The sequence below is a fragment of the Humulus lupulus genome, chromosome 7, assembly GCF_963169125.1.
Source record: "Humulus lupulus chromosome 7, drHumLupu1.1, whole genome shotgun sequence".
NCBI lineage: Eukaryota > Viridiplantae > Streptophyta > Magnoliopsida > Rosales > Cannabaceae > Humulus > Humulus lupulus.
In genome coordinates this window covers 55035373-55048726 of record NC_084799.1, presented here as the reverse complement: position 1 = coordinate 55048726, position 13354 = coordinate 55035373, and the positions used below count along the sequence as shown (strand labels likewise).

The 13354-nt window shown below is 31.4% G+C and overlaps 1 protein-coding gene across 1 annotated transcript; it reads left to right on the top strand.

Moving 5' to 3' along the window:
* Nucleotides 1-10639: 10639 nt before the first annotated feature.
* Nucleotides 10640-11161, top strand: LOC133791717 (uncharacterized). Its single transcript, XM_062229635.1, has one exon. It carries the CDS (start codon nt 10640-10642, stop codon nt 11159-11161), a length of 522 nt encoding a protein of 173 aa, XP_062085619.1.
* The last annotated feature ends 2193 nt before the right edge of the window (nt 11162-13354 follow it).

The window sequence follows — 13354 nt, the reverse complement described above, 5'->3', positions numbered from 1 at the left end:
GTCAATGAAAGTGACGAAATACTCAAAACCACCCCCGGCTTGTACATTCAAAGGTCCACAAACATCTGAATGCACAAGTCCAAGTGGTTCTTTGGCTCTATCACCCTTTGTAGAGAATGGACGCTTGGTCAGTTTTCCTTCTAGACAAGATTCACAGACAGGTAATTCACCTAAGGTGAGTTCCCTCAAAGGCCCATCCTTTGTAAGTCTTTGAATCCTATCATGGGCAATGTGACCTAGTCTCAAGTGCCATAAATACGTCATATTATCATTATCAGTCTTTTGACGTTTATTGGTCCTAGATCAGCTACTTTGAATAAATCACTGTTAAGAGCGAGGGGTTTGTTAGGTCGTAGAATATAAAGCCCGTTTTCCAAACATGCAATACACAATTGTGATCCATTGAAAGAAATAGATATATTAGAACTTGTGAAAGTCATAACATATCATTCTAATTGCAACATGGAAACTGAAATTAAATTTCTAATAAAATCCGGAATAAAAAATACATCTTTCAAAATTAAATATTTATCTCTGAACTTCAGGCGAGCTCTTCCTCTAGCTTGGACCGCAACAAATGCTTCATTCCCAACTCTAAGCTTTAAGCCGCCTTCGTCCACTTCCTCCCATGATTCAAGAAGTTATAAAGAGTTACAAACATGGTTAGTAGATCTAGAATCAATAATCCAAACAGATTTATCATTCTCTAAAACACATTTTTCTAAGGTAAATGAACTATAACCATTACCTTTGTTTTTCGCTGCTAGAAACTTGGGGAAATCTTGTTTCCAATGCCCCTTCTCATTGCAGTGAAAGCACTTACCTTTACCTTTCTTGCTTTTCTTTTTCTTCCCCTTAGGCGTCTATGCATTTGGTTGTGCACTCGTCTTTGCAGACCTGGGGTTGGTGTTTTTTCCACCTTTCTTCTTGTTTCCAGCTTTCGAAGATGAAGCTAGGTTAGCTTCAGTCTTAGTTGGATCAATAGCAGCAGCAGTAGTCTTCTTTTCTCCTCACTTACTTGGTCCACTCATGATTGCCTCGAAATTCTAAAGCTCGTTAATAAGCTGCGTCAGACCATAGTTGAATTTTTTCATCACATAGTTGGTGGTGAACGCCAGAAAAGCTGGAGAAAGACTGGATTAAACCGACTTGAGTATCCTCATCTAATATTGCTCTGTATTGTTCAACTTCCTGAAAGTAGTTGGTCATCTTGATCAGGTGATCACGAACATGCTGAGACGGTGCCATCCGAGCATTGGCATATTTCTTGGTGGCCTCCAAACGAGTCTGCACAGACTTTGCCTGGAACATGTCTTCGAGCTGATCCATGATTTTATAGGCCATCTCGACATTTTCCATCTTTGTCTTGAGAGTGTCGGCCATACTAGTCAACGTGTAGTACCGTGCCATGTTATTAGTCGCCTTCCAACGCTCATATTTGTATCTTACAGACTTGGTAGCTCCTTCAGCTGAAACTTCTGGGGATTCTTCAGTCATGACAAACTTGGAGTTGTCACCAATCAATACTATGTTGATATTCTGCTTCCACTTAAGGAAATTTTCTCCAGTGAGTTTCTCCATTGAAAGTTGAGAAAGGATGGGAGTAGACACAGCGAAAATAATACTACATATTATCAATAAAATAGATATCAATCACATTTTCTCAATAAAACTTCTATTCACTCAAATTTCAAGAAATAGCACAACATTAGTTATGTTTTTAACTATTCTATGATATTGTTGTCCCGGTTGGCAAGAGTAAAAAAAATCATTAGTTAAATAGAGTTGTAAACTCATTTAATAATGGACACCATTATTAACAACCTACTATTCGATCAAAATAAGAAAACAAAATTTCTTATTTTATGAGCTAGACCTACAGTTTTGATAATCATAGATTTAATCCTAGTAGTCACCGTAGGGGTGAATCTAGTAGAATTTAACCTTAATTATTTATCTTTCGAAATCTAACATTGTCAAAATAACTAATGAACACCTTCCGTAGGGGGGCGAATCGAAGTGTCTCAAGGCCCCATTAAGCTATTGACCTTGTTAAACTAACGGTGGAGATTGAATATAATTCTTAAAATAACCTCAATATTTAATTAAAAATGGTATTTTATTATTAATTTTTTAACACCAATGACTATGGTTCTCCAAAAAATTGTAAAATTAAATTTTTAAAACCAAAGTCCTATAATTTTCAATTAATTCTAAATTCTCACATTGAAATAAATTCAATTAAATTAGAATTAATTTGTTGCTGATCAATATTTAGGTTTACATATAATAATGAACCTATATAATTAAGTCCAACTCAGGCAAATGGGCATTAACAATTGAGCTTGTATCGAGGAGGGTTGGGTCCAGTATGTCGTTCCCACCACTAGGACCCCCAAACTTCCATACATGGTCCAAAAGACAGGAATTTAAACCTTCATTTTATTGATTGTTATTAATTGATTAGGCACACTATAGTCATGGAAAGCAAATTGGCCTTCAAAAGTGGAATCACCAACAATAGATGAATTTAAACTTTAGATTTTCTAATGGGCTCAAATAAAACCTATCATTTTATGAATGTTTTATTTTGTAAAATACCATATATTTTGCAAATATATGGGTCACTATATACATCTAAGCTCAAAAATACCACATATAGTGTAAACACACATGTTATAATTGCATGGTCCTAATCATGTTACTATATGAGCAAGTCTATGAATTTATGCAAAAATACTACAATTTATTTCATTTGAAAAAACATCGTAAATAATTTTCTAGAATTTATCAAAAATTCGAATTAATTTAATTTTTTCAAAAAATGAATAAGTCAATTTAAATCAAATTTATCAACAATTAACAAAAGTTAATTTAAATTTCATTTATCAACAATTGACTTTGTTTAGGTCATTTTTAAAAATATTAATTTAATTTAAATAGGATTTATCAACAATTAACCTAAAGTTAATTTAAATCTCATTTATTAAAAAAATAATATTTTATCAATTGGTTTGCAAAACGTGATATTTTTCAAATTTTAATTAATTTTAAATTTTAAAATAAATATCTCTAATTGTTTTTCAAAAAATATATTGTATTGTTATAACTATAAGCAAATAACTTAACCATTTATTATAAAAAATAAAATATTAATAGTTATAACAAACCTAAAATATCTTAAACAATTAAGATATTTTAGACCCTGTGTTTTGCAAAAGTTACCGATCGGGCCCTCTATTTTGTTAAATGACAATTTAGACCTTGTGTTTTGCAAAATGGAACATTTTAATACTCTTAGCCCGATTTTGGTCAAACTATTTTTCAATATGACCAAAATACCCCTAGTTTTATAAATAAGTTTATTTAATAATATTAATATAATGCTATTAAATTAAAAACCTATAAAAAATAAAATAAATTAAATTTATTTTTAAATACAAACTAATTAAAAATAAATAAATTAAAACTCAAAACAAAATCAAAATTAAAACTAACCCCCTCTCTCTCCTCTCTCCGTCTCTTTCTTCCTCTCTCTTCTCTTCTTTTAAACCCTAGCCGCCCCTCCATACTAGGCCCTTAGAGAAGTGATCGCTCAGACCCACCTCTCTCCTTTCCCTGTCTCTCTTTCTCTTTCTCTCTTTCCCATGTTCTTCTGTATTTTGTCTCTATCTGAATGATGCTATCCCTCCTCCCTCTTTATTTCTCTTTATCTCTCATGGTCATCTTCTTCCCGACGTGGACTGGAGTTTCTCGGATCTGTGCTTCTTTCTTCCTCCCCCTTCACAGATCTAGGCTTTAAACCGAGGTGCAGATGTGAGTAATATATGAGTGAGTCTGGGTTTCCTTTGGAGGGTGTGACTCCAACAACAAAATCTAGGTTCATTTAAGGGGAATATTCAGCGAGGTTATGACTTGGGGAAGTTCGTTTGAGGGGTTCTGGGTTCGTGGGGGGAAGCTCCGGTGAGGATGTGACCTGGGAAAGTTGGTGTGGGGATTTTTGGGTTCGTGCAAGGGCAGCTCTGGCGAGGATATGAGTTGGGCAGGTTTGTGTGGGCAATGGGCATCATGTGGGGGGCAGCTTTGAACTAATTTTTTTCCCTCATGTTCTTGCCAGTTCTGAGATTTTGTTGTAATAGTATAAGGTGCAATTTCTGGTTTTAATTGTGGGTTTGTTGGATTGATAATTGCAGGTTGTTGGGATTGTTTATAGGCATATTGGTTTATTTTCATTTGAGTATTTGGGTGTTGTGTAAAAATTTTACAATAAATTTTTGTTCTAAAATTGGGTTTCCGATAGAGATTTATGAGTTAGAGTTTTTTTAATTACTAGGCTAGTGTTTTAATTTGTATGTTGTTTGTTATCCCTCAAAAATCCAGGGATGACGTGGCGAATGAGAAAGCGGCACGTGGCATCACAAATCAGGAAAAAATGACGAAGTATTGAAAAAAGACTGATGAGCTAAAAAGATAGGCCTAGGACCTATAGGGAAGTCGACTAGGCCTAAACCCCCTTGGGGTGGTCGGCCTGGCTCTAGCCCTAGGGGTGGTCGTCCTAACCCCAACCTCTAAGGGTGGTCAGCCCAAGCATGCCCAAAACCCCGCAGGGTGGTCAGCCCACCATATCTTCCATAGGGTGGTCGGCCTACACTCCCGAAAATGGGTAAAACTCACGCTCATTCAGAATGAGATCAATAAGCCTAGCACCCAGAAGATCAATAGGCCTAGCACCCAGAAGATCACAGGCCTAGCACCTAGAGGACCAACGAGCCTGGCACCCAAGCTCTAAAGGGTCATCTAGCCTAGCACCTAAGTCTCATAGACCAATCTAAACTTAGCATTTTCCCAGAGGTTTCAATCATGCATTGTCTACCACGATCCAGAGAAACTACTAGAAGACCCACCATCTTATAATCATGGGGAGGTGGACATGTATCTATATTACCTAATAATCATGTACCAAACCACGATCCTAGTACTATTGATCATGTAACAGCCCTTGGGTACTACAAATAAAGGACACAGGGTTTCGTTGCAAAGGATCATTTTTTCTGGAATTTTTGAGATCTGACAGATATTTGGGGAAGAAACTCTGGGCAAATTAGAAATAAGTGAATTCTTTTGTTCATCAGTGTAATTGTCGAGTGATTCAATACTAAAAGCTAAGTGGATTAGGTTATTACTGTTAATCAGAATAGGGCTGAACCACTATAAAATTTCTGTATGTTTGTTTAAGATATTCGTACTCTGTCGTTTATTATATTTATTTCGTTCAAAATGTGTCGTATACTGTAGATACGGCCGTTGGCCAATTTCACAGGTCAACACTGTTCATATGAGATTTGAGCAGTATGAATGATTTTGGTTTTGATTTTAATGTTAATGTTAATTTTTTGTTTGTTAAAATTTAGGATTTTTTATTTTATCCTTAATTTTTTAAGTTTAGAGTTTTAATTAATTAAAATATAGCTTTTTAATTTTTTTTATATTAATATTAATTCTTAATTGAATAATGTTTTATTTTATATATTTTATTTTATTAAATAAAAAATTTGAGGGTATTTTGGTTATATTGAAAAATAGTTTCACTGAAATTCAGCCCAGGGTATCAATTTGTTCCATTTTGCAAAACATAGGGTCTAAATTATCATTTAACAAAACACAGGGTCTGATTGGTAATTTTTGCACAACACAAGGTCCAAAATGGTATTTACCCAATTCAAATATCCATAAAAATATCTAGTTAACTAATTTTCAAAATTTAAATCATTTAAATATTAAAATCTATAGAATAATCAGATATGAATATTTTGAAATAAAAAATATCAAAAATAAAAAGTTGTTACAAAATATCTTTAATATCTAATAACTTAATTCTAATACTTTAATTTATAAAAAGATTTAAAATTAATTAGTTAACCTATTTTTAAATTTGAATTTGAAACTTTGTAGAAAATATCTAATTTTTAAATAACAAACAACAAAAATATCTTATTTTAAAAACCATTTTTATATGATAAAATAAATCTGAATTTTTTGGGTTTGTTATAAAAAATCAATTTCATATTTTATTATCTTTAATTTCATAAAAAAAAAATTAAAAAATCTGGGGTCACTGGCCGAGTGACACCGAGTGGTGGTTGTGTGTGGACATGCACGAGCGCAAGGGGTGACTAAGTCGTCGACCGAGGGACATCAAGTGGTGGCTGGGGCATCTGCCGAGGGACGCTGGGTGCGCGCAGATGCGCGCGTGGGGGTGAAAGGTGACGTGCGCGAAGATGACATTGCAGCAAAAAAAAATTGATTTTTTTTGTTTAATTTTCAACCCAAACCGTTTTCAAAATAATTTTTACAATGTTTTACACCAAATCAAACATTATTAAATATTAATTGCATAGAAAACACAACAAAATAACCCAAATTTGCTAATAATTTCATAAAATTCAATATGCTTCGTAAAAAACATGAAATCTATCAAATTAATCAACACATCAAATAATTCAATTTTACCATGTTCATGCATGAAAATAAAGATTACCAAAGGCTCTGAGGCCAGTTGTTGGGAATACTTATACAAGATCGTATTTATTTTCATGTAAATCATATATTAAACAAATTAATATAAGAAAACCTAGAAATTTTTTCTATAATTGAATTTAAACATAGATAATGATAAGAACACTTACATTATATGCAGTGGAATGAATAAGTCATTCCTTCAGTTTCTCTAACCCGTGTATCTTTTCTGTCGCAGGGTATCACCAAAAAACAGAACTGATCTTCAAATTTCTTCATAGCCTTCCACAATATCCTTAGAATCACCTAGATTAGAGTGGGCAATTCTCAACACATGAGATAGAGAAGAAGAGAATAGAGTATAAAGGCTTAGAAAAAGACTTTTGTTGTAGAGAGAGTCTAAAACCCTAAAGTATCAAAACTAGATCTTCTAATCATCTTTTTTCAACTCTCACTTAGCATTCCTTTTAAATGCTTGTAACGACCCAACTATTCTAGACTTTGGACCATTAATAACTACTATACATAGACACTAATCTTAAGGAAAACATACATATGAAATAACCATAACTTTATTATAAACTGTAAAGCAAAGGTTAAATACATAAAAATCTCACTTAGGATATGGGATCCCATTGTTTTGAAAATAAAACAAAACATAACTTAAATAAATTGATTACAAAATTAAGTGCGGAAAAATAATACATAGAAATCATAATTAAAGACTTAAAAACTTCATCCTCTAATCGAACGCGCAGTCCACCGATTCCATCTTGCCTTAATACACATCCCCAAGCTGCCAAGAACCTTCCCGCCGCCAAAACTATTTTCCTGGACATATAAAACATACAGGAATGAGCCTAATGCCCAGCAAGGAAAATCTACTACAAGCATGAAACATATACATAAACTATAAACTGTAAACTATAATCATATGATTATATAAATACAACATCTATTACAATGGCCATCATACTTCTTGGGACTTGCTAGCTAAGCAATCATATGCCCATAAATTTACGGGGCTAGTTATCTAAACAAGTCATATAAATTTATGGGGCTGATATCTAAACAATCATATGCCCAAGGAATCTACTACTGAGACTTGTTATCTAAACAAGTTATTTATTTGTTATCTAAACAAATTATGTGATTGTTATCTAAACAATCCAACAACTAAAAACATATCATACTAACAACATAAACATATATCAACAACATAAAAGCATACAAATCTACCCTATTTTCCATAGCAAAAACCAGGATGTGAGAACAAGATCAGGACTTTGTAACACTCCTAAAAACCATAATAGAGAGGTGAGTATACTAAAGAAAAGAGATGAAAAGAATGAACTACACCATCGAAAAGATACTTACCAACAAGAAATCTCAAGTTCGAAGAACTTAGATGTCTAACCAAGAATAAAGAATACTGAGTTAGGATTTGAGTAGAGAAAAACTATAAGAATCAATACAGAAAGGAACTAGAAACCGAAATGCTTCTAACCAAAATGCATACTGAGTTACGATGCCTAACCTTGAATGCTTCTATGACCGAACTATACCTCGAAACTGAAATACACTATAACCTTACTTCCCAAGTGTTTATTAAGCTTATAATGATTAAGCTTATAACCCCAACCCAAGTGTTTATTATTCTATAGTCTCACTAACACCTGGAAGGCTCTGATCAATGCTTGAAGAATGAATAAAAAGGCTTGGTGCTAGGTCCTATTTATAGAGTTCTAGGAATAAAAATCTTTTTTTTTTTGGCTTTGAATAAAAATAATGAATTTAATTGAAAATATTAGAATATTCTTCAACCAAAGGCTTAGGACTTGGTATAATTGTTCAGAGAGAGAGGTTTAATGAGTCAAAGCTTGATTTTTAAAACAAAAATAATAAAAACAAATAGAATCCTAACTTCTAACTCCCTAAATCTCGTAACTCTAAACTTACCTACAGTAAAATCAATATATCTAGAGATGTAGGACTCTAATTTATACTCTCTTTACATCGTTAGAAAGCTAATTCAATTATCTACAACTTTTTAGAAATACTATTTTTCAAAATTCATAAAATAACTGAGTCAAAAATAGGTCAGAAGTTATAGTACCCTAAAGTTACGAAAAATTTATTTACAACCTAATCCACAAATAAATAAAATTGTGACAAATGTCATGGTCCTAACAGATTCTGGTGAAGACTAAGTCTTATATTTCCCTTATTTTATCATTAAAAAAATAATTCCTTAGTAATCATGCATATGACAAATGTCATAATCCTATTGGCTCTATCTAAACCTTAGGAATAACCATGCTCATGACAAGTGTCATATTCTTATTGGCTCTATCTAAACCTTAGGTTATAATAATTGTCATATTAATAACCAGCAATATTAATCAAACTTTATGTTATAATTAATATTCTTAAACTATAGGTTAAACTTATAAAATCTACAAGTGTTACTACGATTGTCCAACTAAGTCCCAACTTGAACCAAAATCCACAGTCATAAACATACTACAACTACTACTAGCTATTACTATTACTATTACTACTACTATCTAACTAGCTAAGTAAAGTTCTTGGACTCTACAATGCTCAAATAGGTCACTTATTTAATTAAAAAATTAATAAAATTAAAAGCAATATCATCCTTTAGGTTGAAATTATCATGGGCTTTATGCCCATGAAATTTCCCATTTAATTATAAACTCGTTGGACTTAAATTCGAGGCTCGAATTATTTTCTATTGATTAATTAATTAAATAATTATTTAAATCCTTCATAAAATTAATTATTTATAATTTAAATCTTCATTTAAACTTATTCATTAATTTAGACATCGATTTGTCTTAATTAATAAATCTGCCCTAAAATCTATTTTCTTCTCTAAATTGCATAACTCTGTGAAATTATCCAAAATTGACATTGTCAACTTTGATAATTCTAATTGATGATTAAATCAATTAATTGAGACTATCTAGATGATTTATCCAAGGTACTGTGGGGATAATGGGCCTATGAAATCAAACTCCAATAAGTTATCATGAATTTAACAAATAAATTTACTAACTTATTAATTCCTCTCGTGACTCCACTAAGGCTCGGAATTGCATTCTTGAATTCATAGAATGCTCTATCAGGAATATAGATACGTTATTAGTTATCAATTGTTACAATCATAATTATCACGCAATCCTCTATAAACAGTCTACAATGAGATGGGACTAAAATACAATTTTACTCATCATTGTATTTTATCCTTAAAACACTTAGTTCCTTGTAAATGACATTTCAGTATACTAATATTAATTACTGAAATGAGATCTCTATCATTTAGCACCTCGAATCAAACTAAAAGGAAACCATCGATTTACTTCTTCATCAAAAGCAATAGATTTTCAAATCTATGATCAACACTCCCACTCAATTATACTACTGAGTTCCTAAGATATAAGTATGGGCTAGTCCGTAGTGTAAGCTGGTAACGAACAAGCCAAAGAACTCAAATAATACAATCAGTTAGAATACTAACCACTCAAAATTAAGATTGACCTATGGTCAACTATATGATATGACTAGAATAGATAATAACGGTATGTTTACTTATCTTATCTACTGTCAATATTGGTCATGTCCGATGTAACAAATACATCCGATCTTATCTACTTTGCTAATGTTCTGGAAAGAACATAACACTACAATGTGTAAGTAGATCATATCATAGATTGACAAGTCAGTGTGAACCCTGTACATTGACTAATCTTAGGACTAACTTATTTTTGAACATATAATCATATTTATATTCCACTGTGATCACATCACTATAAGTATGATTAGCTATATGTTCGGGATTTAATAGAAGTTTATATTAAATAGATAATCATGATCATAAAACTTGTGAGCATAGTGATTAACTAAGTCCAAAATAATTTCTATTCTTTTATTGATAATAAAATGAGATTACAAAAAAAATGAGTTTTAATTAGGGCATAAAACCCCAACAAATCTGTCATATGGAAATAACAAGAATGTCCTGGAACCACCTCCTGGTTTTAATGCTCAAACACAAGTTGAGAAGAAGTCATCTTTGGAGGACATATTGGGTACTTTTATGATGGAGACCAACAAGAGATTTAATAAGAATGAAGCAAGGTTGGATAATATTGAAACTCGTATGTCTAATATGGGGGATACAATGAAGTCTATATTGGTCCAAGTGGGACAATTTGCAATTACTATTGGTTCTCGGCATAAAGGAAATTTACCTAGTGACACAGAAGTGAACCCCAAGGAGCAATGTAAAGTTAATTATCTGAGAAATGGTAGGGAGATTGACGGGGGTGTGACTGAGGAGAAAAAGACTCGTCCAAGGGTGGATAACAATATAAAAAGTGAGCCAGTAGTACAAGAAATTAAAAAGGAGGAAAAAGTAGCAAAGAAAAGTATAAATGAGAAACCTACAATGAAGAAAGATAATCTTCCTATGTACCAACGACAATTACCATATCCGCAAAGATTCCTAAAGAATAAACTTGATGATCAGTTTGCAAAGTTTTTAGAGATATTCAAGAAGATTAACATCAACATTCCATTTGTTGATGCTCTTGAGAAAATGCCCAATTATGTCAATTTATGAAGGAGGTTATGTCAAAGAAAAGAAAGTTTGAGGATTATGAGACTGTGAAGCTTACAGAGGAATGTAGTGCTATCTTCAGAAAAAGCTAGGATGCATTGGAAAATAAATACAAAGTGGAAGAAGATGGTACAAAGAAATTCCTTATTACTCGATACATAGAATTTTTATGATAAACCCCTTCTTTCGCAAATTTATGAATTACAAATCATTGTGAATAATATTTAACATTCCATTAAATAAATGAGGAAGTAGATATTTGATTACTTTCATAGATTATTATTCTAGATTCACATAAGTTTATTTGCTTAAGAATAAAGATGAAACATTTAATGTGTTTCAAACATATAAAGCGAAAGTTGAAAATCAATTGGGAAGGAAAAAAAAGTGCTTAGAAGTGATAGAGGTGGTGAATACTTTTAAAATTATTTTAACTTGTTTTGTGAAGAGCGTTTAATAATACATGAATGTAGTGCCCCTTATACTCCATAATAAAATGGTATAGCGGAAAGGAAAATATGGTATTTTATTAAATGATCAATGCTATGCTATTACATTCAAAATTGAGTTTTAATTTGTGAGATGAAACCTTGTGGTATTACACAAGCCTAGGTGGTATTACACAAGCTAGGTATAAAACCTTAACGTTGTCATACAATGTAAGTGTTAAATTTGACCTTTCATTGTAGGCATTTACAACTTGTTATTTTGCAACCAAAGTGATACTTTGGGAGCATTTGGAGGTGTTTAAGGTCACTTTTGAGAAGTTTGGGTTGCTTACAAGGCGTTGCGTCGCCCCCTGTAGGCGACGCTCGCCTAGGTCAAAAAACCTAGACAAAAACACGCTGCCTACTTGGAATACATCATCAATCCTATTCTATATAGAAGTTAACCTTGAATAATAACACAATTAGAAACCTTCCTTAGGGGGATGCAAACAAAGGCGCCTCGATGCTCATTCCATGAAACATCGGTGTTAACTAATAATGCAGATTACATGAGTTATTGTTATTACCCCTTCTCCCACTCACTATTTTAGAATATGTGTTTTCTCAAAACATCCTATGCTTTTTAATTATTTAAATTATTCAAATTAATTTACCAAATGATATTCTAATAATTACTAATATCATTAAGCATTTAAATCATTAAACAAGATTTAATCACCTAACTAAATAGACCCTTTAAATATCTAGTCAATAAATGCTATAATTATTTAGAATATCATTTGCTATCTAATAAAATTAATTATTAAATAGGTCTTGAAATTAACATTTAAAATCAATTTACCGCTTTGTTCTAGATTAATTATGGTTGTGTTTGGTAAAATTTTTGTTTTTGAATTTTTTAAACACAAAAATGGAAATATTATTTTTGTTTTTGTTTCTTTATTTTTAAAAAATAAAAATATGTTTGGTAACTATTTTTTTTTGTTTTTGAAAACAAAAAATAATAAACGTGTTTGATAACTTTTATTTTTAACAATATGAGGTGTTGATTTGAAGAAGATAAGAAAAAAAAAAAAAGGAAAAGTCGAAAACGGTTTAAAAAAAATTTGAAAGTGAAAAAAAAATTATTTTCAAAATTTAATGAATTTTAATTAAAATTTTAAAAACTAATAAATAAAAATAGAGTTACCAAACACATTTTATGTTTAATTGTCAAATTTTTAATTAATTAAATAAAAAATTATTTTTTTAAGTGTTACCAAACAACACCTATATGATTCATTTAATGCATATAATCAAAGAGGACGTTCCTAATTCAAACATGTTTCTACTCGATATGAGATGTATGCTTGAGTTAGATATACTGTGTGGGTAATATGAATGTCATGTTATAATGCCTAACAATGTTATTAAACACTTTTAATACATTCAAACATTTAAATAAATCAATAAAACAATAAACAAGTAAATAAATGCGAGCTGGGTGTTTTGGGTAATTCTAAAAAAATTACAAAATTGCAATAATTTACAAAACAAATAAAAATAAAATCAATGCATCATGCATAATCTCCATCTCCATCTTTATGGGTCTTATATTATTCTTATGTCATCTAGCCCATTTTTGAATTATAAATGACTTCAATAATTTTAAACATTCTTTTAAAATATTGAACTTGGCTAATAAAAGCATAATGAGTCATTTAGGTCCATTTTGAACTTAGGCCACTTAATTAAAAATTTAATTAGA